This window comes from Cyprinus carpio, chromosome B1 (assembly GCF_018340385.1).
Source record: "Cyprinus carpio isolate SPL01 chromosome B1, ASM1834038v1, whole genome shotgun sequence".
In the NCBI taxonomy this organism is placed as follows: Eukaryota; Metazoa; Chordata; class Actinopteri; order Cypriniformes; family Cyprinidae; genus Cyprinus; species Cyprinus carpio.
In genome coordinates this window covers 19199351-19225784 of record NC_056597.1, presented here as the reverse complement: position 1 = coordinate 19225784, position 26434 = coordinate 19199351, and the positions used below count along the sequence as shown (strand labels likewise).

Sequence of the window (26434 nt, the reverse complement as noted above, 5' to 3'; positions counted from 1 at the left end):
TTAAAACGTCCTATTAAATTAGTAAAATGCAAGGAATTACCACAGTGTAGTAGTTGGAAGCAATGCCCTCTTGTGGCCAATGTATATGACAAAGTAGCAATGATGTCTCTCATATGTGTTCAATGAGAATATATCTATATATTTTAAAATGAGAATATATCTATATCACTAAACATCACCAAACCCCAAGAAAGCAATAGGATTAAAGCCCGGATCCAAGTGTTAGTTTAACTGAATGAGGTCAACGGTTCTTGTTCTCCATAGGGATTATAGGCCTTAAGGGGTGGATGCCAAAAAGAGATATAACAAGTTTGTTCAGCTTTATGTCTTTTAGCATGTATTGTGGAAGGTATAAATCAAAGACCTTTAATCATTCATTGCTAAAAAAAAACTGAAGAAATGAATGTAACTCTCTTTCACATACTCTTGATTAAAAATATAATTTATGATCCATAGGTATAGGTATAACATGTTTGAACTCCCCTTCCACTAAACACAGAATTTGATTTAAATTTATGTATTTGAGAGACACTCGCATGACTTAGATTAATACATATTAGTATACACATATAATACATATTATTAAAGAAGTTTAAAGTAAAAATGTTACACCTTCAATGTCAATGGGAAATCAAAACTGAAATGTATTTCTTAATGCACCACTCTTTGTCTTACTCTGCATGATTCACTGATGCGTGTTATTCCTATTAAATAAAAATGTTGCATTATTTTTTTTGTTTTTCCCCCCTCTGACACTACTTCCTTTTTTATAAAACACTTTTACTTTTTAATCCTTTTCCCTTCAGTCACCTGACTCCATTCACGTGGGCGATGCTCTCATCATGGTCCAATCAACTGCTGATGGATAAAATCAACCACTACATTTTTTCTCACTGAATATCTTTCTTGCGCTTGGAAAAATGCCAATTACGGAAGAAATTTGGTTGCATGGAGTATTTCATGTTCACTAGCTATGCTGCTTCACAGCCACATTCATGCCAGATTCTAAAACGAACAGACCCTATCAAGAATTAAAATTCTAATTTGAATGTACTGTCATCATCATTTTTGATATATGAAAGAAGTGTATTATGTAAGAAGGAAATGCTGCATTAAACATTGAAGTGCTATTAATCTTGTTCTCTTTATGTCTTTTAGGTTTTTTGTTTTGCAATACCAAACAACACAAAGGCAGTTTTGTTGAAATACTTATTGATTAATGGATGTCAAAGAGAGGTGATGCCAAGGCATGCAGTAGGAATACTTTGGCCCATGACAACATTTCCAGTCAACACAGTGGTAAAAATCATTAAAATGCCTGGTTGAGCAATTTGAGCATTGACTTCTAATGAGAGAATGGCTTTCAATGGTTGAATGCTGAATGAATCTCAAGAACTTTGATTGAGAAAGAGAGTATACTGTGGCCTAGCTGTCGTCCTGTACATCTTGTCCAGATATATATAACTATATATACACACTGACCCTATTATTGTTTGCATGATCAGCATACTGCCTGTGCCCACTATGTATAAAAATGTAGTGGATGATGTTTTTATTTTTTTTGTTTTTTATTGTTTGCATGATCATCATATTGCCTGTGCCCACTGGCCTAGGAATATATGTGTAACATTGTAAAATCATATATATAAATATAAAATAACATTCTATATATATATATATATATATATATACACACACACACACAAATATGATCTCATTCTCATACTTTTCTCTCTAGGATGAAGCACAGTTGTTTTGGTATTCCTCATATAATATAAATAGTAGTAAATAGTAGTATAGTAGTAATGGTAATAAAATATAAATAGTAGTAGTAATAATAGTTTATAGTAACTTATAAAAAAAAATTAAGCTTACAAAATCACATAAACTTAAATTAAAATTTAAAATACAGAAATAAAAGCTAACTTAAAATATAGATACTATTATAGTATATATGTAAATAATACTAAAATAACTCTGCTTTGGATAAAACATCTGCTGACTGAATAAATGCATTGATGTAGATGTCCTCTCCTGTGTTAGGTATGTGAGGTATTCGGGACAGAATCACAATGGATGTCTTTGTTTCAGGTCCTGAAAAACCATGAATGTAATGAGATCATTTTCCATTTTCTTGCAAGAACAAATGCAAGAACAAAACATGCTTTTCTGTTTTATTCTGCAAAAGAATTGTCAAAAGAAAATAGATAGACATGGAGGAAAACAAATGTTTTCCTGTTTTGGTCCATGAGGATGTGATTTCTATAAGCACAGTGGTCTGTGATGCATGGTTTGTGATTTAAAGCTATGATTCTATTCCAGTACTGCTTCTGCTGTGAAAATACAGACAAATACACAACATGAACACAGTTATTTTAAGCATGTACAGATGGCCTGACAAGCACATGATGACATGCAGTAACTGGCAAATTTTAAATATAAAATAAGATCATTTTAATAAATTGTCATTCTTTTGTAGAAGTGTAAAATAGAAAGAGAGAAAAATGTGTTGCTTAAAAAATTCTGAGGCAGACAACTCATATTTTCCCCTAGATGGGGCCGTTTCTGTAAAGTCAGTATGTAAGAGGATACTGATTTTTTCTTTTAGGGTTGGGCCACATTACAAGAAACTTATCCGTTAGAACAAAAGAAGTGAAAGAGAAATTGACATAGAGAAATGACAGCAAAATTAACTTTAAATCACCTCAAATAATTTATTTTTAATAATAAAAAGCAATCCTAAACAAATAAAACCCTTGTCTCACTATGTGAAATGCATATTTCTGCATAGCAGAATGTGTTACTATACAATACATACTATAGATTATATAGCTTGCATATTGTATGTACCAATACATAAAAATAATTCAAACGTTCATACTGATAATGACATCACCAGTGTGTTGTGGTCAGTGGTTTACATTCATATATAACATTCATATATATATATATATATATATATATATATATATATATATATATATATATATATAATACAGACAATACTATGTAAAGGTAACTGAATTGTTAAATCACTCATTTTACACAAATTTAAACTCTGCACTGGCCCAGTACCAGCAGAATTGCTGTAAAGCAATTTAAGGCCTGTGGTGGTGTTGCCCTGATCTTACTGCGCATTAAAAAAAAAAAAAAAAATGTTTTGTAGTGCATAGTTAATATCGTAGAATAGTCCAAACAATCACTACACACATAAATACAGTACATGTTCTAGTTGGGTCAATGAAGAGCACAGAATCCTATAGGTATGGTCACATTTACCTCAGTGAAAATTAGCGTGCAAAATCAATGTCATTCAAAAAAAAAACAACACAACTGGAGTTTGTTGCACAACCACCTTAAAGTTTGTGTTCAGGTTTTTGTGCAAATTTGCCGCGTTGCCTAAAAGAAAATTACTTTGTTTTAAAGTAACTTCTATGTGAGCAAAATCGCCACTACTGACAAGAAACAAAGGACATTTTTTTGCCCCGTAAAATTTCGCTGAATTTCCTCTTATGTGACCCCGTCATATGAAATGTAATGTTTCCAATAAATTGTACTTTGTTATAGAGCTGCAACATCTGTAACATCTTCATATGAACTACACACATTCATATACTAAAAGGGTACAACCACAGAAATTCTTTAAGTTTCTTGCTCACAGGCAGATGTTGAATACTATCTTTCCCAAAACTCCGCACCACAGCTCTTCTCGCCAGTTCTTGCAGGCTCTGCGGCGCTTCTCCGCGATACGGCATACTCAGACTCTTTTTTGGGGATGCAATATAGTAACCTAGTAGGCCAAAAAGGCAAGAGAAAGTATGTTTACTGCCCGCTAAACTGAATCCTCCATCCTTCAGGAGCACCCTCACGCTGGTCGGGCCCTCGGGAGACTGATAGCTGAGAGTGAAGAAAACATTTGCTTGCATGCTGTCCCGGATCAGAAACGTCCCAAGAGGAAGTTTGGCAAGTCTAGCGTGGGCTTCATCTACTTCCAAGGGACCCCAGTAAAATCCACTGTGGTTCAAGTAATCCACAGTCTGGGTGATGAGGTCACATTCCCGCTGGTCCCGAAAGGGGTGAAAATGTGTTGGTTGGACAGCACAGGGTTTAGGGGACTCGGCCAGCTTGGATGGGCCCTGTCGTGCATCTGCATGGTCAGTGTCATTATGCTGGACCATTCTGAATCAGGGCCCACTCATACCATTCCTCCATGGTCCTAAAGCATAGATGAATGATTCTGTGCCGCCTGTTTAAAGAAACAAAGAGTTCTAACATCAAGAGGTGGGAATGGCTCTTGCACGGACACACTCGAGAAAGTCTGTGAGAAAGTGCATGAGTATGTGCAATAAAGCACACTGGTTTCAAGTGTACTCAGGTTTAATTAAATTCTTCATTACGAAACAGAAAGCCCACCCTTTCTATGCAGATGATGCTCTATGATGTGCGGTGTAACAAACACAGCCTACAATTGTTGCCTTTTGATAAGAAAACCATAAAACAGAGAAGACCCCTGTGTGTCTTAGTGTCAAAGCACTCTGTGAACTTTTATGAAAGGGCACATTTTTTTCAGATCAAATGGAGTAACCCTAGGAACATACACTCTTAAAAATAAAGGTGCTTCACAGCGATGCCATAGAAGAACCATTTTTGGTTCCACAAAGAACCGATCAGCAAAGGTTCATTGAAGAACCATCCGTTTCTTACCTTTTTATAATCTAAAGAACCTTCTTTCGCCACAAAGAACCTTCTGTGAAACAGAAAGGGTCTGCAGATGTTAAAGGTTCTTTATGGAACCATTTAGTTAAAAAGGCATCGTGAAGCACCTTTTTAAAGAGTGTATTCATTTGAAAAATCATATTTGAAAATCTGATGATTAAAAAGAATGATTATATACAGTGAGGACTGTGTGTGCTGTATTTTATTGTGCACTTTTACTTGATGGCTATTGGTTACACCGCATTTTTTAATCAAAAACAGTCCAAAGATTTGTAAGAAAAACGTATGAAATCAATATTAATGCAACGATGACATTTAGAAGAAGTTAAGAAATCTTCTTGTCACGGTTCAGTGGCAAATGAAAATGATTTCCCTCACGTGTGGCTAATATAGGCTACTCTAAAAATCAAGATCCATATCAAAAGCATTACAAAAATATAAAAGAAAAATATTTAAATAATTTATATTAACACATTTCATATTTTAAACTTATATTTTAAACATGAAAACCATCATAAATATCTAATGTGACGTTTTTGGTTGGCTATATAATTCTTTGAAAGTTTTGATGTGATATGGTCTTTATGGAAATAAGCGTTTAACGGTTAGCACATGAAAAGCGAAGCCCCCTTGCCTTCTCTGAAATCCCAGCACATACATGTAGGCTATTCTCGAAAGAACTCCAAGGTATCACATGATATTAAACAGTTCTCCTGTGCAACAAGTGAAACGATTTCCATTTAACGATTTTTAATGTATGTCACCTACACTTTTAGGAATAACCATTAAGATACATGTGTACCGAAAAGGTTTCCATAAAGCGGTGTTAATCCACGGATAATGTCAAGGTGAAATTAAAGGAGAAAGAAACACCTCCAGTCCGGTCTCAGATGAAAAACTTCTAGCCCACTTACCGCAAATGCAGTTTGATGTTGTCCAAGCCAAACTTCTCCAGAACTGTGTCAAGATTTCCTGCGATGCTTCATTTTAGTTGTAACACATCATTGTTCTCTCATAGGCTGACCATTACAAAAGATAGCGAAAGCGAAAGCTTATAAGGCGGTCTCGCCTCTAGCATATGAATAAATGGAAGAACTCTTTCAAGAACGGCATGAGTCTGGATTAAGATACTAGCCTATATGTCTCTGTTTATGCACGCGTTATACCATTTAATGTATTTTATTTACACTAGCCTCTGTGTAATCTGCAATGTGAAATACTAGATTTAGGAATGGGGTTGGATTTTGGCAGCTCTCTCTGCCTCTCCATGTAACAGGCCACCTTCAAAATGGCGAAGATTTTGGTGATTCAGCAAATAATGAACATTAAAAGCTTGTTATAACCAAGCTACTGCAGTTTGTGTTCACGAGTGTGTATTTTAAGATGTTATTTAGCCTGCTGTGTTGAACGCGCGTCTGTTTCACTTTCATTTCGGAGGCATGTTTTACTTTAAATCACGTGATCTTCAACTCATCTCGTCTTACAACAGGTTAAGAGGTTAAAGTATCAGGTCTTATCCTGGTTTAATTATATTGTTTAAGACTGTAACCCTAAACAGACATATGAGCTACACATCTACGAAATGAAACGCTATTTTCAATATAATTTGGAAAATCCTCTACTAATACAAATATAAATCAATAGTTTATAGCATTTTATTGTAAGATTATTATAATCTTCCATACCACTGCAGAAAAGTACATAAATATGTACTTAAAGCCTATAAGAATCAGCCATTGAAAAATCCTATCAGTCTATGGATCAATCATTATTTTGAATATTAAGAGACAATATCCACCTTGAAGTCTATGATGGTTAGGGCCCTGATGCACCCATTAACAAACACTATATGATTTTTACTTATAAGAGAAAAAAAATAAAAGGTAACCAATGACAATGTTAAAGTGACCTGTATAAACAGCAGCATTCACTGGTAACTCAATACATAGTTTTGAGTTTAAACGGATGTTGTACGATTAACTGTTCTCTCTGTAGATTGCTTCTGACTTTTAAAGTAATCAGACGATCTCTAAAAATATCTGATAAACTGCATCTCTGAGTGGCAAAGCAAAACGAAAACCTGGAATAATTCATCCTAAATTCAGGTCTTTTTCACATTTTAGAAAATACTCCTAAATCAGTTCCCAGTTTATATCTTTAACAAATATGTTTGTTTGAACCATAATTAGTAATCAATCAATTAAGGATAAAACATATTTTAATCTATTTTAGCTATAATTTGCATGTTTTGTTTGCAGATTTCAGGGGGGAAAATACCTTGCACTGTACTGCAGATGAATCCAAAGATGAATTTTCACCTGATGGACTGAAACAACCTTTAAGATGATGAGATGAGTCCCAAAATACAAAAAGACCAGAGCTCTTATGCGACTGACATCAACTGCTTGCACATTCAGCTAGAGAGAATTTACTACAGCTGAGTAGGATACTGCTCTAACTTTATAGGAAAATATTTTTACCACATCCCACCATTGGTGCACACAGGTGCTTTTTCATTTCAGTTTCACTTTAGTTGACCCAGGTATTGATCGTATCACATGCAGGTGAAAATATTTGGGAAAAAAAAAATTAGTGACAGTCAGAGAGACATAGTTGACATAACTGTACAGTATAACATCTAAAAGAGGAAACCAAACGTACTGAATTAAAGTAAATGGGTATTACTTCAGTCATTTGTTGATTAGCATAATAATGGAATATTGTAGATTTCACAACGATAACACTTAAACGAAGATTCACTTTCAGAATGACACCTGATCACAATTAACTGACATGATCATCCTGAAACAAAAAGCAGAAAAAAAAAATTCTAAAAATTTCATTTTACAGGAATACATCTCTATCTGATCTGCTAGTTTCACTAACCTAAAACCAACAGCTGTTAAAATAACCACACAATTTGCCTTTAAAACAGATAATGCAAACGGCTTCCAAGAAATGTACTTGATAATAAGCTTACACTGCACTCTACTGGCAAACCACCAAAAAGACTTAAAACAACAACAAAAAACATTATTGTCTGCATGAAATTAAAATTCACTTTATCAATATTCTAAATGGATGTTATAGGTTTTATTGTTTACCATACATCCAGGCATGCATGTATTGTTCATAAGCGACAGACTTTTCTCTTGGTGACGTAAACAGGACTTCATCTGCCTAAATCTTGTCCCTCAAGCTCATGTTCATCTGCATTCACTGATGAGTGCAACCAACATTTACATTTCAACGTTCAGTCAACACCTGATGCATTCAACCAAGTCCACAACCAAGTTACACTCGGATGTACATCACAATATAGAAGAACAGTTCTGTCGCTACTCCCATTTTATTGTGACTTTTAATAATTTTTTGAATGACAATCAGTGTGCATGAGAGAAAAAGAAAACATCTGGCCAGTTACATGTAGAAACTCGAGCTTCCTTAACCACGGTCCACTCATGTAGTGACCATAAATAATTTATTGTATTCTTAACCCCCCTTAACTTTCCATTTGTAGTTTATGAGGGGGCAGATGCTGTTTCATGTTCCTCCTTCCTGCTGTGTCTCATCATGTAGATGGCAGCTGTGAGTGCAAGAACACCATATGTGGCAAGAACGAACTGGAAAAGGGAATAAGTGGTGGGTGGGTGGGTATGGGGGGGTGACACATTTAGATACAAGTGACATGAGCAACGATCTTACTGTTGTATTTGATCATGCAACAATCTGACAGATCCTTAATGATCTTACATTTCTGCGTCCTTGTAATGTGTAGCTGTTAAAATGTTTCCTCCATCCTGTCAGTTCTGTTGGGGTTGGTGCATCAATCCCAAAGAGCTGTCTCTGTCATTATAAAAGAACAAGGAATTATGAATAAAACCATGTCCATAAAATAAAATAAAATGAAATGAAACGAAATAATAATAGTTTTAGGTGGTATTATCATAACATGGTACTTAATAAACCTAACTTAGCTACTATTGCATTTCTTAAAACACTATGGTACAGTATGTCCAAATGGCAAAGCCATTTCTATTATTATATTTTATTTTATTTTACATTTATACTCATTACTTTGCAATTTATATATTTATATATATATATATATATATATATACGTGTGTGTGTGTGTGTGTGTGTACACTTATTATGACAGCAAGCATGGCTGCTTTATGTTGAATTGTGATTTATTTTAGTAAAGTTATTTGTCTACCTTGACTTCGCTAATAAGATGCCCAAAACTTGTCAGCGGAATGCGGGTCTTCACGGGGGAGGTCGGCATGTCTGTAGAAAAAAAACATCTCTTTTTAACCATTTACTGCTGCAAATCAAAGCAAAGCACAATGGAAACATTAGCATGTGAGCCTTGAAATGCATATACACACTCAACACGTACTGAATCGCTCTAAAAATGCAGTTTCTAAAAAGAACACACTGCGGTTGTTTACAGCTGTGGTATTAGTTCCGGAATTTTTAAATGTCAGCTCAGCATCCAATTAAAACTCCCTAACTGAGCTGTTGAGCCAATGGCTGTAGGCCTGGAGGCGGGACTTTGAGGTGGTTACGCAAACTAGTTAAAGCGCCCGTGTTTGAATTTATGGTCAAACGTAGCCTACGTCGTAACCGAGGTCAGCCAGAGGAAGTTGTAGAGGCAATGTATGGGTATCTGTTAACCAGTTTAATTTAACTTCCTTTAATGTGACTTGTTTAACAGTTAACTAATTAATGACATAATTGTTAAGGCAATTTCCTCTGGTCTTCCTCAAGGACACAATGAATATATACTGTATTCAGCGGGTACGGAAAGTATTCAGACCCCCTTAAATTTTTCACTCTTTGTTATATTGCAGCCATTTGCTAAAATCATTTAAGTTCATTTTTTTTCCTCATTAATGTACACACAGCACCCCATATTGACAGAAAAACACAGATTTGTTAACATTTTTGCACATTTATTAAAAAAAGAAAACTGAAATATCACATGGTCTTCAGGCAGTTCCTTTGACCTCATGATTCTCATTTGCTCTGACATGCACTGTGAGCTGTAAGGTCTTATATAGACAGGTGTGTGGCTTTCCTAATCAAGTCCAATCAGTATAATCAAACACAACTGGACTCAAATGAAGGTGTAGAACCATCTCAAGGATGATCAGAAGAAATGGACAGCACCTGAGTTAAATATATGAGTGTCACAGCATAGGGTCTACTCTGTATACTTAGGACCATATGATATTTCAGTTTTTCTTTTTTAATAAATGTGCAAAAATGTCAACAATTCTGTGTTTTTCTGTCAATATGGGGTGCTGTGTGTACATTAATGAGGAAAAAAATGAACATAAATGATTTTAGCAAATGGCTGCAATATAAAAACGAGTGAAAAATGTAAGGGGGTCTGAATACTTTCCCTACCCACTATATATATTTTTTTTTAAATCTCAATTAGCCTACTCTTTTCCAGATCCAGAATATCGTTTTGCGATGTGGCCTGCAAGATGTGTTGTGGTAGATGATCATTATTGGCTGTTGCCATTCAGTTATTGCATGTTTACACAATACGAGGTTTAAATACATAAAAATTATCATTGGTCAAGTAGGATTGGGGTTTTGAACACAAGACATAAAAAGTCATATTTCTTGTTGAGGAGAGGTGTGCTATTATTTTATGTGATCAGACGTTCAGTTTTTGCCTGGTAGCAGATCAAATCCCATTTAAAGAAATGAGCCAAGACATTTTAGAGACCAGAATATCATTATATGGTACACACAGAACATGCCTTCTTTTTAGTATAAACTATGTTGGAGCCATTGTATTGAGTTGTAATTTTTGATTATTTTGTGTGTATTTAGGTAGGGTTTTGATTAGGGACAGGTTGCGTAATGGAAGGTCAAGCAAATTTTTTGACCGTGCTGTGTTGAGCATATACCGTGCAGGACTCGTAACAGTTTATCTTGAATTTAAAATATTTTGTTTTTATGAAGACTAAGTTAAGTTTGTTTAAGACTGTTTTTTTTTTGGTTGTTTGCAATATGCCAAATGGACAATAAATGGATTGGCATATCCAAATTTATCCCGAAGGTATGGACAGTGTATTCATTTTTTATTCAAGGCAGAAGCACGTGTCCAAACCAGACACTTAAACCATCTGCTTCCCTACAAATTAAACTTGCAAGGTTTCCTTTCTGAACCATTAGTGTAAAACATGTTTAGAAGTAATACTTTATGCCATTCTTTCTTCTGTTTTAACTATCCAAGAGAGTTTTGATGCTAATAGGAACTTAAGTTAATGCTGCCAGCACTTTCCTTTTTTGACTCAGTCTGCATATTTACACTAAACGTGACTTGTATAATTTTTTCTCTATTTGTATCTGAAATTCAAACACAAAAATACTGTTGTGCCATCAGCAGTTCAAATCAACTGGAGCAGAAATAGCAGAGTAACTTTATATGTCCCAAGTTAATTGAGAAAGTTGTTTATGTCTGATATAGGTTTATGCCACTTTTCACCCGTCACTTACTGGTGACACAAGGGACGAGTCAAGATATTTTATCTATAACAAATAAAAGCAAGTACTCAACATAAAACCATAAATATGACAACTTAAAATTCCTCTCTATCATTTTCATCATGAGGATCACAGTATTTTATCACAGGGCTCTTCTCTTTTTTTTATTACTCTTTGTAAAATATTAGCAGTGCCTCGAATTAAAGCTGGTTATGAAAAGCACTGGGTGTGCCCTGCAATAACCACAAGACTGATATAGAGATACTTTATAGTAAAATTCATGCCTTGCTTAAAAAAATGCTACTTCCTCTTTTCGAATCCTTAATTTGGTTTTTAGTGTGGTGAAAACAAACCGATATCTGAAATAGTTTTACAAAAAACTATTTGCATAAAAGCTGTGTAGGACAGTTGAGACAGTCTGAATACTTATCACCCAACTATAGCTATAAATGAAGTATGCAAGTTGCATTTACACATGCTCTGAGACTGGTCTCTATGGGTGGTTCCCTAAAATCTATGTTCCTGATAAAAGAGTCATGATTTTGTAAGTTTCAATCAGGCTATTGTGTCACTACCTCCGGTGACTCACACATGTTTGTTTGTTTTCTACTTTTATGACTACGGCCAAACTGCAGTTTGCATAGAAAAGTGGACCAGACATAATTATGGCAGGCAGGTAATCAAAGTTGACTTCTTCTGTCTTGAAATATGCTAGACTGGTAGTACTTTAATATTCAACATGTTTTAATACTGCAATCATAAGCTTGCGATTATACAAAACCAGCTGTAAAATTGAGGTAGTCACAGAACGAAGTGAAAGTGCATTGATTGACTGACCGTTTTGGATCAGAAATTGTGGATTTCTGTTCGGTGAGTTTCTCCTTTTGTGTATGCTAAATGTATTACTGTGACGCACAGCTGAATTTTCAGCAGCCATTACTCCAGTCTTCAGTGTCATATATTTCAGAAATGATTCCATTATGCTGATTTGTTGCTCAAGAAACGGTTCTTATTAATGTCAATGTTGAAAACAATTGTGCTGCTTAATATTTATTTATTTTTTTGTGAAAAGAACAGCATTTATTTAAATTTCTTACATTAATTATTTTAATTCGTCCATTAATTTTATGGGCATTTCAGTTAACTCTATAAATATACATGCCATGCAGTGCAAAAATTAATTACAGGTCAAACACCTGTAAAACTGTGTTCCTGTGGCTCAGTGTTAGAGCATTGTGTTAGCAGAGCAGAAGGTTGTGGGTTCAATTACCAGAGAACACATGTTAGGTAAAAAATGTTAGCCTGAATGCACTGTAAGTCACTTTGGATAAAAGCATCTGCTAAATGCGTAAATGTGAAACTCCTTACGGTAAATTCCTTCATACTAATACAATATATTGTGCCCTATTCTTATGGCTTGTTTTTAGAGTGTGTACTAGGCTTTTAGTCAATTTTATGCATCTTTACTAAATAAAATTATTATTATTTTTTTTTAATTCTCTTTTTTACAGGATGAGACCCTTGGAAGCAAAGAAGTCCGTAATACTTTTTTTATTAATTTTGGCCCAAGGCTTTGACTACTCCTGGACATGTAATTGTGATCAGCAATATTTTTGCAACTGTTCACTAAATCATCTCCAACAGGTCCCAAAAGTTCCAGCGAATGATCTTTGCCTTGACCTGCCATTCAATCAAATTGAGGCTATTGACATGAATGATCTCAGTCCATATAGTAAGCTGAAAACCCTGAACTTGCATAAAAACAAGCTCAAGTTTATACACAAGGAGGCTTTCAAATCTCAACATAAGCTGGAAGTTCTTGATCTGTCCTTAAACAACCTAGAAAAGCTATCTTCGTCTTGGTTCCACGAGCTAAACTCTCTTCAGCAACTGAACCTTGCAGGAAACCCATACACCACCTTGGGACCTGCTCCCATTTTTCAGTCTCTCCTTAACCTTAGAACGCTGAAGTTCGGTAGTCCTTCACTGAGAGAGGTGTGCAAGAATGGCTTAGATGGGCTCACCCATCTGGATGAGATGACATTCATTGGCAGTAACCTGAGGTCATATGAGAACGGGAGCTTAAAAGCAGCCAGTCCCATAAGTTTAGTCTCTTTGAGCCTTCAGAGTCTATTTCAGAATGATCCAGAATTAGTCTCTAAGGTTCTTCAAGATGTTTCCCACCCTAAAACTCGGCTGACTATCAAAGATGTTGAACTCAGAACAAACACTTCGACAGAATCCTTTAAAGCGACGAGAGAAGGTGGGACTGAAAGCTTGAGTTTACATAATTGCACCACAACTGATGAAGCATTGACCTCTTTTTTGATGGTCATGGATAATTCTTCTTTGTCTTACATTGGTCTTGAAGAAGTACATTTGATTGGTCAAGGGTGGTGGCAGAGAGCTTCTTACACACATTATGAAAACTTACATACGGCCTACATACGTAATCTCGACATCCAAGGATTCTTTGAGTTCAGTAGCATGAAGCAGTTGGGATTTCTGCTGCTGAATCTCCACAAGGTGTCCGTGATCAACGGCACAGTGTTTGTTATTCCGCCAATAACTACTGTCCTGTTGAAAAAACTTCAATATTTGGACCTGAGTCAGAACCTCCTTTCAGACCTGACAATTGCATCGACGTTATCTACGGGTTTTGGTGCATATCAAAACCTCATAACTCTTAACGTGAGCCAGAACGTTTTAAAATCCCTTGGGCTGATGTCTCATTTGGCCACTAACCTTAAGAGCCTCACATATTTAGACTTAAGCCATAACAGTTTTGTTTCTATGCCAGAAAAGTGTAGTTGGCCAGCGACTCTCAGGTTTCTGAACCTTTCCAGCACAAAGCTACGTAAGATGACCCCATTGCCTGCCTTCTAGCTTGACGGTCTTGGATCTCAGTGAAAACGATCTGATGGTTTTCAACCAAAGATTTCCCCAACTTATTACGCTAATATTGACAGGCAACCGATTTATAAAACTCCCACAGGGTGAATTATTTCCAAGGCTGCAGACACTGCTTATCCAAAGGAACGCCTTGCGGATGTTTAACAGGAGTGATTTGAACAGATTCAAAAACCTACAATATTTGGAATCAGGTGATAACAATTTTGTGTGCTCCTGCAAGTTTGTATCTTTCTTTAAACAGGATGTTGACCTTTTCATCACACTAAGGGACAGTCGTCGCAATTATGTGTGTGATACTCCATTCACTCTCAGAGGTGATTCTATTGACAGTGTCAGACTGTCAGTTTTCGAGTGCTATATGATCCCTGCTGTCTCAGTGCTTTGTTCTGTGATTATCATAGCGCTTGGACTTATTGTTGTTACCTGCCATAAGCTTCACGTCATATGGTATCTGCAGATGACTAAAGCATGGATACAAGCCAAAAGAAAACCTGCAGTTGGTCGACTGGCCGAAGAGCTCCACTATGATGCTTTTGTATCTTACAGTCAACATGACGCTGAGTGGGTCGAGGAGATCCTTGTTCCAGAACTAGAGAGCGCTCATCCTCCGTTTGCCCTGTGTTTGCACAAACGGGACTTCCAGCCGGGCCGCTGGATCGTGGACAACATCATCGACTCGATTGAGAAGAGCCATCGGACTCTCTTTGTTCTGTCTGAGCACTTTGTTACCAGCGAATGGTGCCGTTACGAGCTGGACTTCTCACATTTCCGCATAGTCGATGAACACAATGACTCTGCTGTGCTGGTACTTCTAGAACCAATCAAGAAGGAGACCATTCCCAAGCGTTTCTGCAAGCTGAGGAAGATTATGAACTCCAGGACGTATCTGGAGTGGCCTGAGGAGGAGGAAAAGAGAAGCGAGTTCTGGAGCAATCTGAGAGCTGCTCTACAGAGAGATGAATGTTAATGGCTTGCCAGGTTGTGTGACAAATATAGACTAATCAAAACTGGCCAAGTACCAAAATGCAATGTGTCTATGATGCATTACTTTTTTTTGTAGGCCTGTATTGCTATCATGAACTAAAAGCAAAACATAACAAACTGAACATTCAAAAAAAAAAAAAAAAAAAAACCCTGGCTACGTGTTCTGTACTAGACTAACTGAGACTTGTCATAGCACTTGTATACCATTGTTGTTCTCGTTGATCTGATTGTTTCTACTGTTCTCATTTGTAAGTCGCTTTGGATAAAAGCGTCTGCTAAATGATTAAATGTAAATGTAAATGTAAATGTTCAAAATATTAATAAATGCTACAATAGCACATAAATAAAACAAAACTAACACTACTGTATAATGTATTTTAACATTTGCAGAGTTTAAAATGTCAGATCTATCAAAAGTGACAATGTGGATAATATAATATATTTACAAAGTGTCAAAATGCAATGTCTGTCAGCTAGGATAATACCAAATCAGATGTGCCTGCTTTCATACATAGGCCCATTGTTACTTCACAGACACATGATATGTTCAGAGCACTGACAGCAATGTGAATGCATATGGTTCGAGGTACAATATTAGCATAACAAATATGAATTTTCCAGGCCATGTGTTATCAGTAGAATGTGTTTATGTAATGAGAGATGTGACAATGGGAGGTTATCTATAATGATTGTATACCTTTGTATATCAGATTACCTATTGTATATCACCAGTATGATGATTTCACAATGAGTTCAGCCACTTTTCTGTCACCTATAAGCAAATAACATTAGACTGAATCAAATGCTAATGTATGTGACAATAGCAATAATAAACTGTAATAAAATCACAAACGATTACTCTTCTGGTAACTTTCTTTTGTTCATATCCTATTATATTAGACTTATTCTTTCGTTTTTAGCATGTTGTCTGTAGGCCTGCATACTGCAGACTTCTCACTTTTTAAAAAAGAATTTGGTCTATTTTGATAGTCTTGATATTATTGCAAACGATCTGTTTTAGGTCTCTTTTTCCAGAAATCACATGATACTGACAACTTTTTAAATAGTATTTTATTACCACGGCGCCACCTGTTGGATGGACTGCTGATTGGTCAGAGAGAATCGTCACCATTCACCTCGTCACCATTCACCGCGTCATCATTGCACGCGCCAAACGGAGTATCCTGAAGAACCCCGTCAGCAGCGTTTCATTTTGCCTCCCTCAGCCTCTCCAGAAACAACGTTTGTCTTCTTGCTGTGAGAAACAGCCACATCCCGAGGACCAAGAACAGCATACACTCGATTTCCTCCATTGTCATGTGTGTGTGGGTAGCGGGTGTGTGTCGCGTAAAAGATTACGTCACTGCAGTTTCCAGCGGCGTCGCTATGACGACCAGGTACCATTGTGGAGGTACTATGTGCAATGGAAACCGGAGCGAAAAGCGAGCCGAGTCGAGTTGAGCTGGTACTGGTAATGGAAAAGCGCCATAATGTTCTCACAATATAACATTCTTGTTCTCATGATGAAACCTAAATCAAGCATGCAATTTTGTGCAATGAATTGACACTGTATTATCTTGTACCAGTGTGGAGCTCAGAAGATGACTCTATTAAATGCTTTTGTTGCCAATGCACGTGATTCAAAGAAAAGGGTTTTAGTGATGATTAGTGAGGGTCATGTCTATATATAATAAACTGTAAACTTTGACAGAATATTGCATGTTTTAATAATGCAATCACAGACTGAGTCCTTATTAATAACCTGACTGGTGACCCCCCAGTGGGTTCATCACAAGCTAATTAGTGAACACGCTGCGTGAGCAGTATGAGTCAGATAACATTTAACAGTGATCACATCTGTCAGGCTGGATGATGTGAGGATATGCCTCAATGATGAGCTCTTTTGTGTTTGTTAGTAAACTCAGATCTCTTTCATGAGCCCTTGGTCAGTATCTGATCATCAATTGCATCAAGACAGAGTGAAGAATATATAATATATATACGGTCAGTTAATCGTTTTAAGTTTTAATATCATATGTTGTGGCAAAGCGTCTGCTAAATGGCAGAATTAATGCAAATTAAAAGGGGAATTTTTTTGTTTCCCCAAATAAAGAACAAGTGGGAGGTCTGAATGTTCCTCATTCAGTCATTTTATGCTTTGCTCTTGAACAGTAATTGCAAGGACAGTCCCCTTGGTGGTGCCTGGGGTTAAGTGTCTTTCTCAAGGGCACAATGGTGATTTTAGTGAACCCTTATTCATGGGTCACCACTACTGGGGTTTAAATCAGTTCAGATCATAGACCACTAGGCTTTAACCACAATATTTGCATCAGATGCTGCTGGAAAGAGAACCGAAACATTTTCTGAGAAAAATAAAAGCTTAAAAGAATTGCCACTTTTTCAAAAACCAGCCTTTTTAAAGTGCAAGTGAAAGTACAAGTCAATACTGTTGTTTTTTTGTAGAAAATTACAGGTTTGAATGCCAACATTTTTCTGAAACAATTTGTCACCAACATGACAGTTAAAAAAGATACTTGAGATAGCTTTTGGGGCTTCTCAGAATTGCCACATACAGTCTGATCCATTTTGAGAGCCCTCTCAAAAAAGACTGGTCTCTAAATAACTTATAAGGTTTCTGGAGGTTTCATCATGGCTGCAAAACCTTTGTGCACAACGGAATCCTTAAGTTCCTGCAAGAAGTTTAAAGACTGTCCTCCAGTCTATCATGAGGGAAAAGGTTTTTGAGGCACCTAATATATACACTGAAGTTTAAGTTTAATTTGTGACTGAAGTATGGGGACAAAGATAATAAAGTAACTTACGTACAGTATTATCTAAACTGGTTTAATGAATTGGAAGGGTAATATAGGCCAGCATTAGTGTGTAAAGAACAGCAAAAATATATATATTTTATGTAAAAAAAACAACAACAAGGATTTCATGCCTGGTTTAATACATATATACTTTTGTATGAGATTATTTTAAGGAATTTTAATAAATTACAGAACTGGTGTCAACTAACTCAGCATGCTCTCTGGGTAAATAAAAATTTGAATCTACATATTAAAAAATGTATAAATAAAAAAACTTGAAATGTCATGGCTGACCACACTGGGAGGGTTGTAACACTACTTTCATATGTATTTCTACTCAACCCACAAAGATTGCACAAAATGGGACAGTCTATAACATGACATGACATAATTGCAAAAGTGTATGCACTAACAATGTCGCTTATGTTTTTAGAGATGTTGCCTCATGTTTCATGTCTTAGCTCTGTTTCAGTTTTGAATATGTTTAACATCTCAAATGAAAATTTTTCACATGAATTTAGGTAAAAATGGAGGGTAATAGAGCAACTATTTTTGTCGTTTTTAGTTTTAATTTGATTTTGATTGTGAATCCATCCATATAAATTTGTATTTGTTTTTTTTTTTTGTTTTAATGGTAAAAGCAGTTATGGGATTGGTTCTGACACAGTTTTGATTAAAGCAGTAAACTTATAAAGCAAATGTATGCATTTAGCAGAAGCTTTCATCCAAAACAACTTATTCAAGGTTTATACTTTACCAGCTCCTGCATTATCTGGTAATCGAACCCATGACCTTATTGTTATTAGTGTCATGCTCTAGTTTTCAAACAGATATGCCTAAAACAAAATACAAAAATACTACAGTAATATAAAAAATACTACAAACTATTAAAATAGTACAGTTTCAACTTTACACTGAATAATAATTAAACGTCCACACAGTGAGGGTAACAACACAACATGTGATACCCACGTAGCACAATTTCAATGTCAATATTATTTTAAGCGTCTTGGCGGAAAGCTGGTAAATGTTTGCAATGCGCCAAATCAACAATGACCCAAATGACCCTTCTAATGACAGTTTCCTCGGAAATTCTTTTTGGACGGGTTTTTCAATCGGGCTGCGCTACCAAAATGTTTTTCTCAACCGCAATAGTCATTCAAAACGGCTGCAAGAAGGGGGCGTGGTTACAGTGTGACTTACTGAGCGCTGATCGCGACGACAGTCAGCTGGGGAGAGGCAGGCGTTTGCGCGCGCGCGTGCCGACCAACCGGGAAGCGAAGCGCAAGTTGAGCAAGACCCCGTACAACGGCGCAGGCTACAAGTCGAGGAGATTTCTACCCACTACATCCATTCCGTCCCCATCATGGCCGACCCAGCGGCTGCGGAGGATGCGGGGGGCGCGCGAGGCTTCGCCAGGCAGGGCGCGCTGAGGCAGAAAAACGTGCACGAAGTGAAGAACCACAAGTTCATCGCGCGCTTCTTCAAGCAACCGACCTTCTGCAGCCACTGCACCGACTTCATCTGGTGAGTACGCTGGAGGACGCAAATGTGTTGTTGTATGTAAACGGCAGCGAAAGGCACAGGTGACTCACTTGATGCTCGCGACAGGAAAAACACCAAAGCGTTTGAACGCTCTCAGACATCCGCAGTGCTGTCAACTCTGAACAAAGACGCCGAGCGCAGACGGAAAAGACAAGCGACGAGCGCAGCGACTCCAGCGCAATGCTGCACCTCTACGAGGTGTTTAGATTTCAGTGCGCTTGTATGTTTATGCAATTAGGCTACAGCACATTTGTTTAGGCTCTTCTCTTGCTGTAGTAAGGATAAATGTTAACTGGCTATCACGAGAAATCTCTCTCGTTATGATTAAGCCATCATCATCATCATCATCATCCTAGAGATGGATTTGGCGATTTTGCGGAATATGGCGCGCCTGCGCGTCTTGCTGCTGAGCGCAGAGGAATGCAATTCTGTGCTGTAATCTCTCACACAGTCTCGTCTCTTTTGCAGGGGTTTCGGCAAGCAAGGCTTCCAGTGTCAAGGTAAGAGTCTTTGGCCCCCTAGAGAAATTTGAGTCTGTGCATTTTCAATGACTGCAACTGTTTATTTTCTGTTACGTGACAGCTGCTTGCTTTTTGAAAGCAAGCGGTGTTGCAAACATGTTTACATTGTTCTTTCATTGAATTTGCTTGTGTTTGAGGAAGAAATACAGAGAAGCCTTTTGGTTTTCTAGTGGCGAGTTGAGGAAATTGAGAGTGGCAGCTGTTGTTAGTTGTCACAGCCAACACACACAGCAGTTTGTAACTATTTTAAGTGGTTAATTCACATACATTTATTTTGTAGGATCTTCTTACGCCTCCTTGACTCTTATGCTTACTTTTTCCTTCATATGGATCACATCATACAATTAATGTGAAAACAGTTAGGTTTTCTCATAAGATCTGTTTGTCACAGCTTATTCGACATTGAATATTTCCTCGGGTAGTTTGTTTCTGTATAGGCACATACCTTAAAGTTTCAGCCGCAGCTGCACATTTGCACCATTATTTCCATTCCATATGTTTTCATACAGAGATAGGTCGTTCAGCTTTTTCTAGTAATGCTCCGTATGTATGGAATGAGCTTCAAGGTACATTACATATAGAATCTGTACCATCTCTTGCTATGTTTAAAAATATTTTAAAATCTGTTTGTATAGAACAGTGCACATGTTATAATAACTGACTAGGATTTGTATTGTTTTTAGAAAATTGTGCTTTATGTTTGTTCATTGTGTGGTGATGTGTATTTCTTTGTAACTTTGGCCTTTGCTGCCTATCTTGACTAGGACTCCCTGGTAGAAGAGATATTGTATGTCAATGGGACCTTCCTGGTTAAACAAGTAAATAAATAAATAAATTCCATACAAAAGCGCTGCTAGAGAAAAGCATTTGTAATCGAATTGAACTTTTGTCTCTTAGCTTGGCATCACTGAGTATAGCCCTTGGTGACAACTTCCCCATGTGAACTGCAAAGTGAACATTCAGATATGAAATACAATATTCAGGCACTGTTGCAATGAACGTAACAGCCCAAACTGCAGTTATACTGGCATTTGGCAGCATTATCCTTAACACATCGCCTCCTACTCAGATCATTAAAGGGCCGTTAAAAACACATCATCCACAATTACTACATTGCAGTACTACTTTAATAAGATAGCAGATTCAATGTTTTTCACTGAAGTCAACTTAAAAAGCATTCAGATGACAAACGTACAACTGCTTTGCCTATAGGTGAAATAACTTATGGACTATGCAATTAGTCTTAAGGTAATTATCAAATCAAGATTCCCCACCTGTCAGAAAAAAATGAAACCTGGAAATCATGTTGTGTTTTTTCTCCATCTTTTGTATGGAAAGGAATATTTTCAGCAAATCTTTCAGTTTAAATCTTAAATTGCTCCAAGCTTTAAATATGTGTTTCCAAAACATTTGGCTCACCGATATGTGAATAATCTTTGATATTTAAGTAGTGACCGTTATGCTAAGCATTACAGTACAGTTAATACACCGAAGTTGTCATCTGCGTGTTTTAGCACAATGAGTTCTGTACAAATGGACTGCTTGGCTTGTCTGCGGAAATAACGCCTCATTCCCATGTTTCCTGCCTCCACATGGTCTTCAGCAAATTCAAAATTTATGGAATTGATTAACATATTTTATCACACTTAGAGCGACATATCTCTTCAGTGGCTCTTTATCTTTGCAGTCTCTAATATTGTGTTCTGTAGTGAATTAGTTTTCTGATAGTTCATTCCTCTGGCATCATCTAATGTATATGAAAGCCTGTCAATATTAAAGGGATACTCCACCCCAAAATGAAAATTGTGTCATTAATCACTTACTCCCATGTCGTTCCAAACCCATAAAAGCTCTGTTCATCTTCGGAACACAGTTTAAGATATTTTGGATGAAAACCTGGAGGCTTGAGACTGTCCCATAGACTGCAACATAAATAACAGGGTCAAGGTCCATAAAAGGTATGAAAGTCGTCGTCAGAATACTCCATCTGCCATCAGACGTGCAATCTGGGTTATATGAAGCGACGGGAACACTTTTTTTAAGCGAAGAAAACAAAAATAACGACTTTATTCAATAATTCCTTTGTCAACGGTCTTCTCTGTCTCTCATTATCTCCATATGCTGCGTATGCTCTTCTGTATCATCCACGCCACAAGGATGCGCTGTTTTATTTCAAATCAAAGCTAAATACACGTAGAAACAGCACATCCTCCAGGTTTTCATCCAGAATATCTTTAATTGTGTTCCGAGGATAAACAGAGCTTTTACGGGTTTGGAACGACATGGGGGTAAGTGATTAATGACACAATTTTCATTTTGGGATGGAGTATCCCTTTTACAGTAAATCTTTGCTCTGTTTTATCATCTAATGCCATTTTGTACAGTATGTTGGCATGATTATCATTTTTATATAATTGCTGTAATGCATAGTCATACAAAAATTCCATCCATTTTGGCAGTTTTTATGTTTAATAAGCAGCAAGACATATTCACTCTGTTGATATATTTTTAGTACTCTGTGAGGGCCAGCTGGGCTGTCGCTGATGCAGCGATATGTTAACAGTTAATGTTGATCATTTACTTGACACACACACACACACACACATACAAATGCGTTTTCATGTGTTCTTTAAATTCCTAATGCAAATATTAATAGGTACATTTACATAAAAATTTACAAGACTAATTTAAGTTTGACGTCTCATACTTGTCACTTTTTATTTTTCTCGTAAGGGTTTATAATTGGTAGAAGTGAAAAATAGAAGGTATGAGAGGAGGTCAGAGCTGTGTGTCCCTGACCTGCTTCAGGTAACAAAGAGATGTGTCTGATACAAGCACAACAGCTATTTTTACCATTTAATTTTACTGGCAAATACTTGCAGACTGAGGATGAGGTGAAGAGAGTGAGGTGGTGCATAGAGATGAAATTGCAAACAAGAGGTTGAAGTGAAGGCTACTGTTCAGTTAACCAAAGACATGTTTGAAATTGTACAAAATGCTTGTATTAATGCCATTGTTAAAGCTGCAGCCAAATATAATGCTTTTTGTGATGTCATCACATTACTAATTCGTTCATTAACATCACTGATCTTTCTACCACTGCAAAACATGTACTTGTTGTGCTCCTGCATGCATGTAAATCTATAAACCCAAGCAGGCAGGTTCGTATTAAATTACACAGGCCTGAACAAGATGGAACAGTGCCAAAATGTGATGTTTGAAAAAGTAACAGTTGCTGTCATTGTTTTTCATTTACATTATGATTCTTATCAATTTATATGTAAGCTTACTACTCTGAAAGTGTTTCCATATTCTAGTGGTTGGGAACAGAGGTATTCAAGCCTTAAGTTTTTTGTAAAATGAGTTCAAAGAAAATGGAGATCATAATGGTTGGAAGTTGTTTTTTCAAACTTTGAAACTTGATACTCATTGCTTGCTTCCTCATTTACATTTCGAAAACATATTGTGTTCCCTTCAATTTATTCTGTAAATTGTCTTTAATTTTCTTTAAAAATTATGTATTACTGATAGTAGTGTTTTCCTGTGCAAAATTCACAACAGTGAGTGGTTGCCAGGGTTCAGCTATGTGGTTGCTAAGGTGCTCGGAGTGTTTTATTTTTTTAAACGTGGTTGCTTCCTAGCTTAAGTCTAAAGAGCCCATCCCGTGAAGTCTCTATAATGTCCTGGTCTTTAGTTATGGCTTCGGTTCCTCCTTCAGTTCACTCATTTTTCTAATGAAGCTTGTCAGATCAGAAAACAAATTGCCACTCAACAAACAATGACTGTGAAGTAAACAGTAACATTTAGTTTACAGTAAATTGCACGACTTCTACACTAATGGAACACTGGATGCAGTGTTTGGAAATGTTATGATAGTGACTGCATGGACTCTGAGGTTGCTTGGAGAGTTTTAAAGGGACAGACAAACTGATAGCAGGCCTTTGCTACAGAACCCTGTCATCACTGACAGCATGAATCTTCTGAATCACACATCTGTAATGTCTGGAGGGCAATAATTGAATGCAAAGTTATAATTAATAATGACCTTGACTCTAATTAAGATGCATAGCTGTGGGATTTAAGAGATTCCCTAATGAATGTGTGTAAAGGCCTAGTTTCGCCATTTGGTTCGTGTTCACTGTAATTCCTTTTATTAGTTGTGACTGCTAGGAAAAGCATCACTAAGCATTTGAACAAAACCTCACCACTAAAGTTAAAGGTTCTCAATCAATTTCAAAGCTGATTTTAAGCACAGTTTTGTTTATTTTTGTATGGTGGCTGCCCACTGCTCCAGGTGTGTGTTCACGGTGTATGTGTGCACTTTGGATGGGTTAAATGCAGAGCACGAATTCTGAGTATGGGTCTCCATACTTGACTGTATGTCACGTCACGTCACTTTAAAGAATGTTAGCGAAAGTTCTAAGAACATTCCCTGTAAGCTGAGAACTCAATTTTATGTTTGTGCCAGTTAAACTTACATTGAACTTTCACTGAGGGAGGGATCTGAGCCACATCTAGAACAATCCTAGAACATCCTAGCAACAACACAGGACTCTCTAGTAACCACATAGCAATATCCTTGCAACCATAACACCTTAGCATCGTGGCAGAGTCATTTGCAAACACAACTGTCATTTTCTTCATTTCTCTCTAGTGTGTTGTATTTAAGCACATGGTCCATATTGTCCAGGAAGCTCGGGAGTAATTCAGGTTGTAATATTCACGTAAGCAATTAATGTTTGCGACACTAATTTACGGTACTATGGAAAGAGATTGGTGGGCATTGGCCAGTGATTTGTCACATTTAAATGTGGCTGCAAGCAGTGGATTAAAAGCTTTAAGTTTGGTACTCACTGTTTGTCTCCTTATTTAAGACTGCATGCACTGTCCATCAAAGGCAACAAACAAAGAACAAGACACAGGTTTAAATGGCGAGGGTGCAGTAGTGTTAGCCTGCCTATGCAAAAGCAGCTGTTCTGTCACTGCAGTGCCATATTTTAGTGTTAGAGATTTAGTTAGAGAACTTCTAGATACTGTGCAAGTTCAAACTTGCTCAGCTTCCAAACATTGGAACGTTTGTCTTATCTTAATGGTACACAAATGCGTAGGTGTGAACTGGGGAAGCTGTGCCACTTAAGTTGCCTCTTGTCAAGAAAAAGTTTGTTGAAGAAGGGCTGCACGACTATGACAAAAATTATAATTGTCGATTATTCCCTTGAAATTGTAATTGCAATTATTAATTACGATTATCAAAATTTAAATCAAATGATGTTTATGCCATTGTTTGATGCAACTGCATGCCGTATTTTTATAAGCGAGATAAACGAGATGAAAACACAATAACTGAAAAACTTTTAGTGCTTTCCTATAGTATTAAGCCTCAAAAGTCAACTATACATCGGATTGGTTTCTTCTTTAAATTATAAAAAAGTAAAAATATGAGTGGTATTATAATGTAATACTAAAACCAAAATTAAAAGAATGTGGAAAACCCTTAAGATAACATGTAAAAAGAAAAAAACGCATCTTAAGCATGCAGAATATAAGTTGACTTTGAATGATTAATTGCCGCTTTGAACGATTACGTAATTGTGGCATCCATAACTGTAATTGTGATTAGAAATTCGATTAATTGTGCAGCCCTAAGTTGAAGTTAATAGGCCAAATTATATTTCGAGATGTCTATAATGGGACAAATATGATTTCTATAAAAAGTAGGTTAGCGAGAAAATGTGATGTCCACAGGCAGGTTGAATTATTGGGAATGCTTAAAAAGTTAGTGTTGTACATAAATACATAAAGGTAAATCAATACTTGAATAGTTTTTCTGAGCACCACCTCAGATTTGGTTCATTTTACATGCTTTGTAGAAAATGAACATTTTTAAAAGACCCTTTCCACATGAACTACAGTTCAAAATTTGGGGTCAAGGCTTTTTTTTGAAAGAAATTAATTTTTTATCCTGTAGTAATCCATTAAATTGATCAAAAGTGACAGTAACGACATTTATAATATTACAGAAGATCATTTCAAATAAATGCTGTTCTTTTGAACTTTCTATTCATCAGATAATTCTGAAAAAAAAATCATGGTTTCCACAAAAATATTAAGCAGAATAAGTGTTTTCAGCCTTGAGGATAATAAGAAATGTTAGTTGAGCAACAAATCAGCATATTAGAATGATTTCTGAAGGATCATGTGACACTGAAGACTGGAGTAATGATGCTGAAAATACAGCTTTTCATCGCAGGAATAAATGAAACATTAAAATGTAATGAAACAGAGACGTTATTAAGAATATTTCAAAATTTTACTGTTTTTACTGTATTTTTATCAAATAAATCCAGCCTTGGTGAGCATAAGAGACTTAATTTAAAAACATTAAAGAGATCTTATCAAAGGGAGTGTATATAATCACACAGCAAAAATTGTATA

General features: G+C 36.5%; 3 protein-coding genes across 5 annotated transcripts in view; 2 read left to right on the top strand and 1 right to left on the bottom strand.

Annotated features, from left to right (window-relative positions):
* Nucleotides 1-2986: 2986 nt before the first annotated feature.
* socs1b (suppressor of cytokine signaling 1b) lies at nt 2987-9372 on the bottom strand. 2 transcript variants are annotated; one of them, XM_042716937.1, is made up of 5 exons: nt 9116-9372; nt 8933-9003; nt 8470-8562; nt 6994-8339; nt 2987-4246 (listed from the first exon to the last, which is right to left on the bottom strand). In XM_042716937.1, exon 5 carries the CDS (start codon nt 4176-4178, stop codon nt 3609-3611), a length of 570 nt encoding a protein of 189 aa, XP_042572871.1. In that variant the 5' UTR covers nt 4179-4246; nt 6994-8339; nt 8470-8562; nt 8933-9003; nt 9116-9372; the 3' UTR covers nt 2987-3608. The 2 variants fall into 2 exon arrangements, with proteins under 2 accessions (XP_042572871.1, XP_018946150.1); XM_019090605.2 differs by lacking the exons at nt 6994-8339; nt 8470-8562; nt 8933-9003; nt 9116-9372 and adding an exon at nt 5631-6211.
* Nucleotides 9373-11704: 2332 nt separating this feature from the next.
* LOC109074587 (toll-like receptor 2 type-2) lies at nt 11705-15127 on the top strand. Its single transcript, XM_019090606.2, is given in 3 exon segments — nt 11705-11899; nt 12735-14094; nt 14096-15127. Coding segments are annotated over 3 exon segments (2379 nt in total). The 5' UTR covers nt 11705-11888; the 3' UTR covers nt 15104-15127.
* Nucleotides 15128-19103: 3976 nt separating this feature from the next.
* The window catches only part of LOC109074589 (protein kinase C beta type-like), a 29099-nt gene continuing 21768 nt past the window's right edge, over nt 19104-26434 (top strand). The window contains exons 1-2 of one of the 2 annotated variants that reach the window (XM_042716936.1): nt 19104-19460; nt 19947-19978. In XM_042716936.1, coding sequence (XP_042572870.1) covers nt 19300-19460; nt 19947-19978 — 193 coding nt within the window. In that variant the 5' untranslated portion in view covers nt 19104-19299. The remainder of the gene's footprint in view (nt 19461-19946; nt 19979-26434) is intronic. The other variant, XM_042716934.1, reaches the window with a different exon arrangement.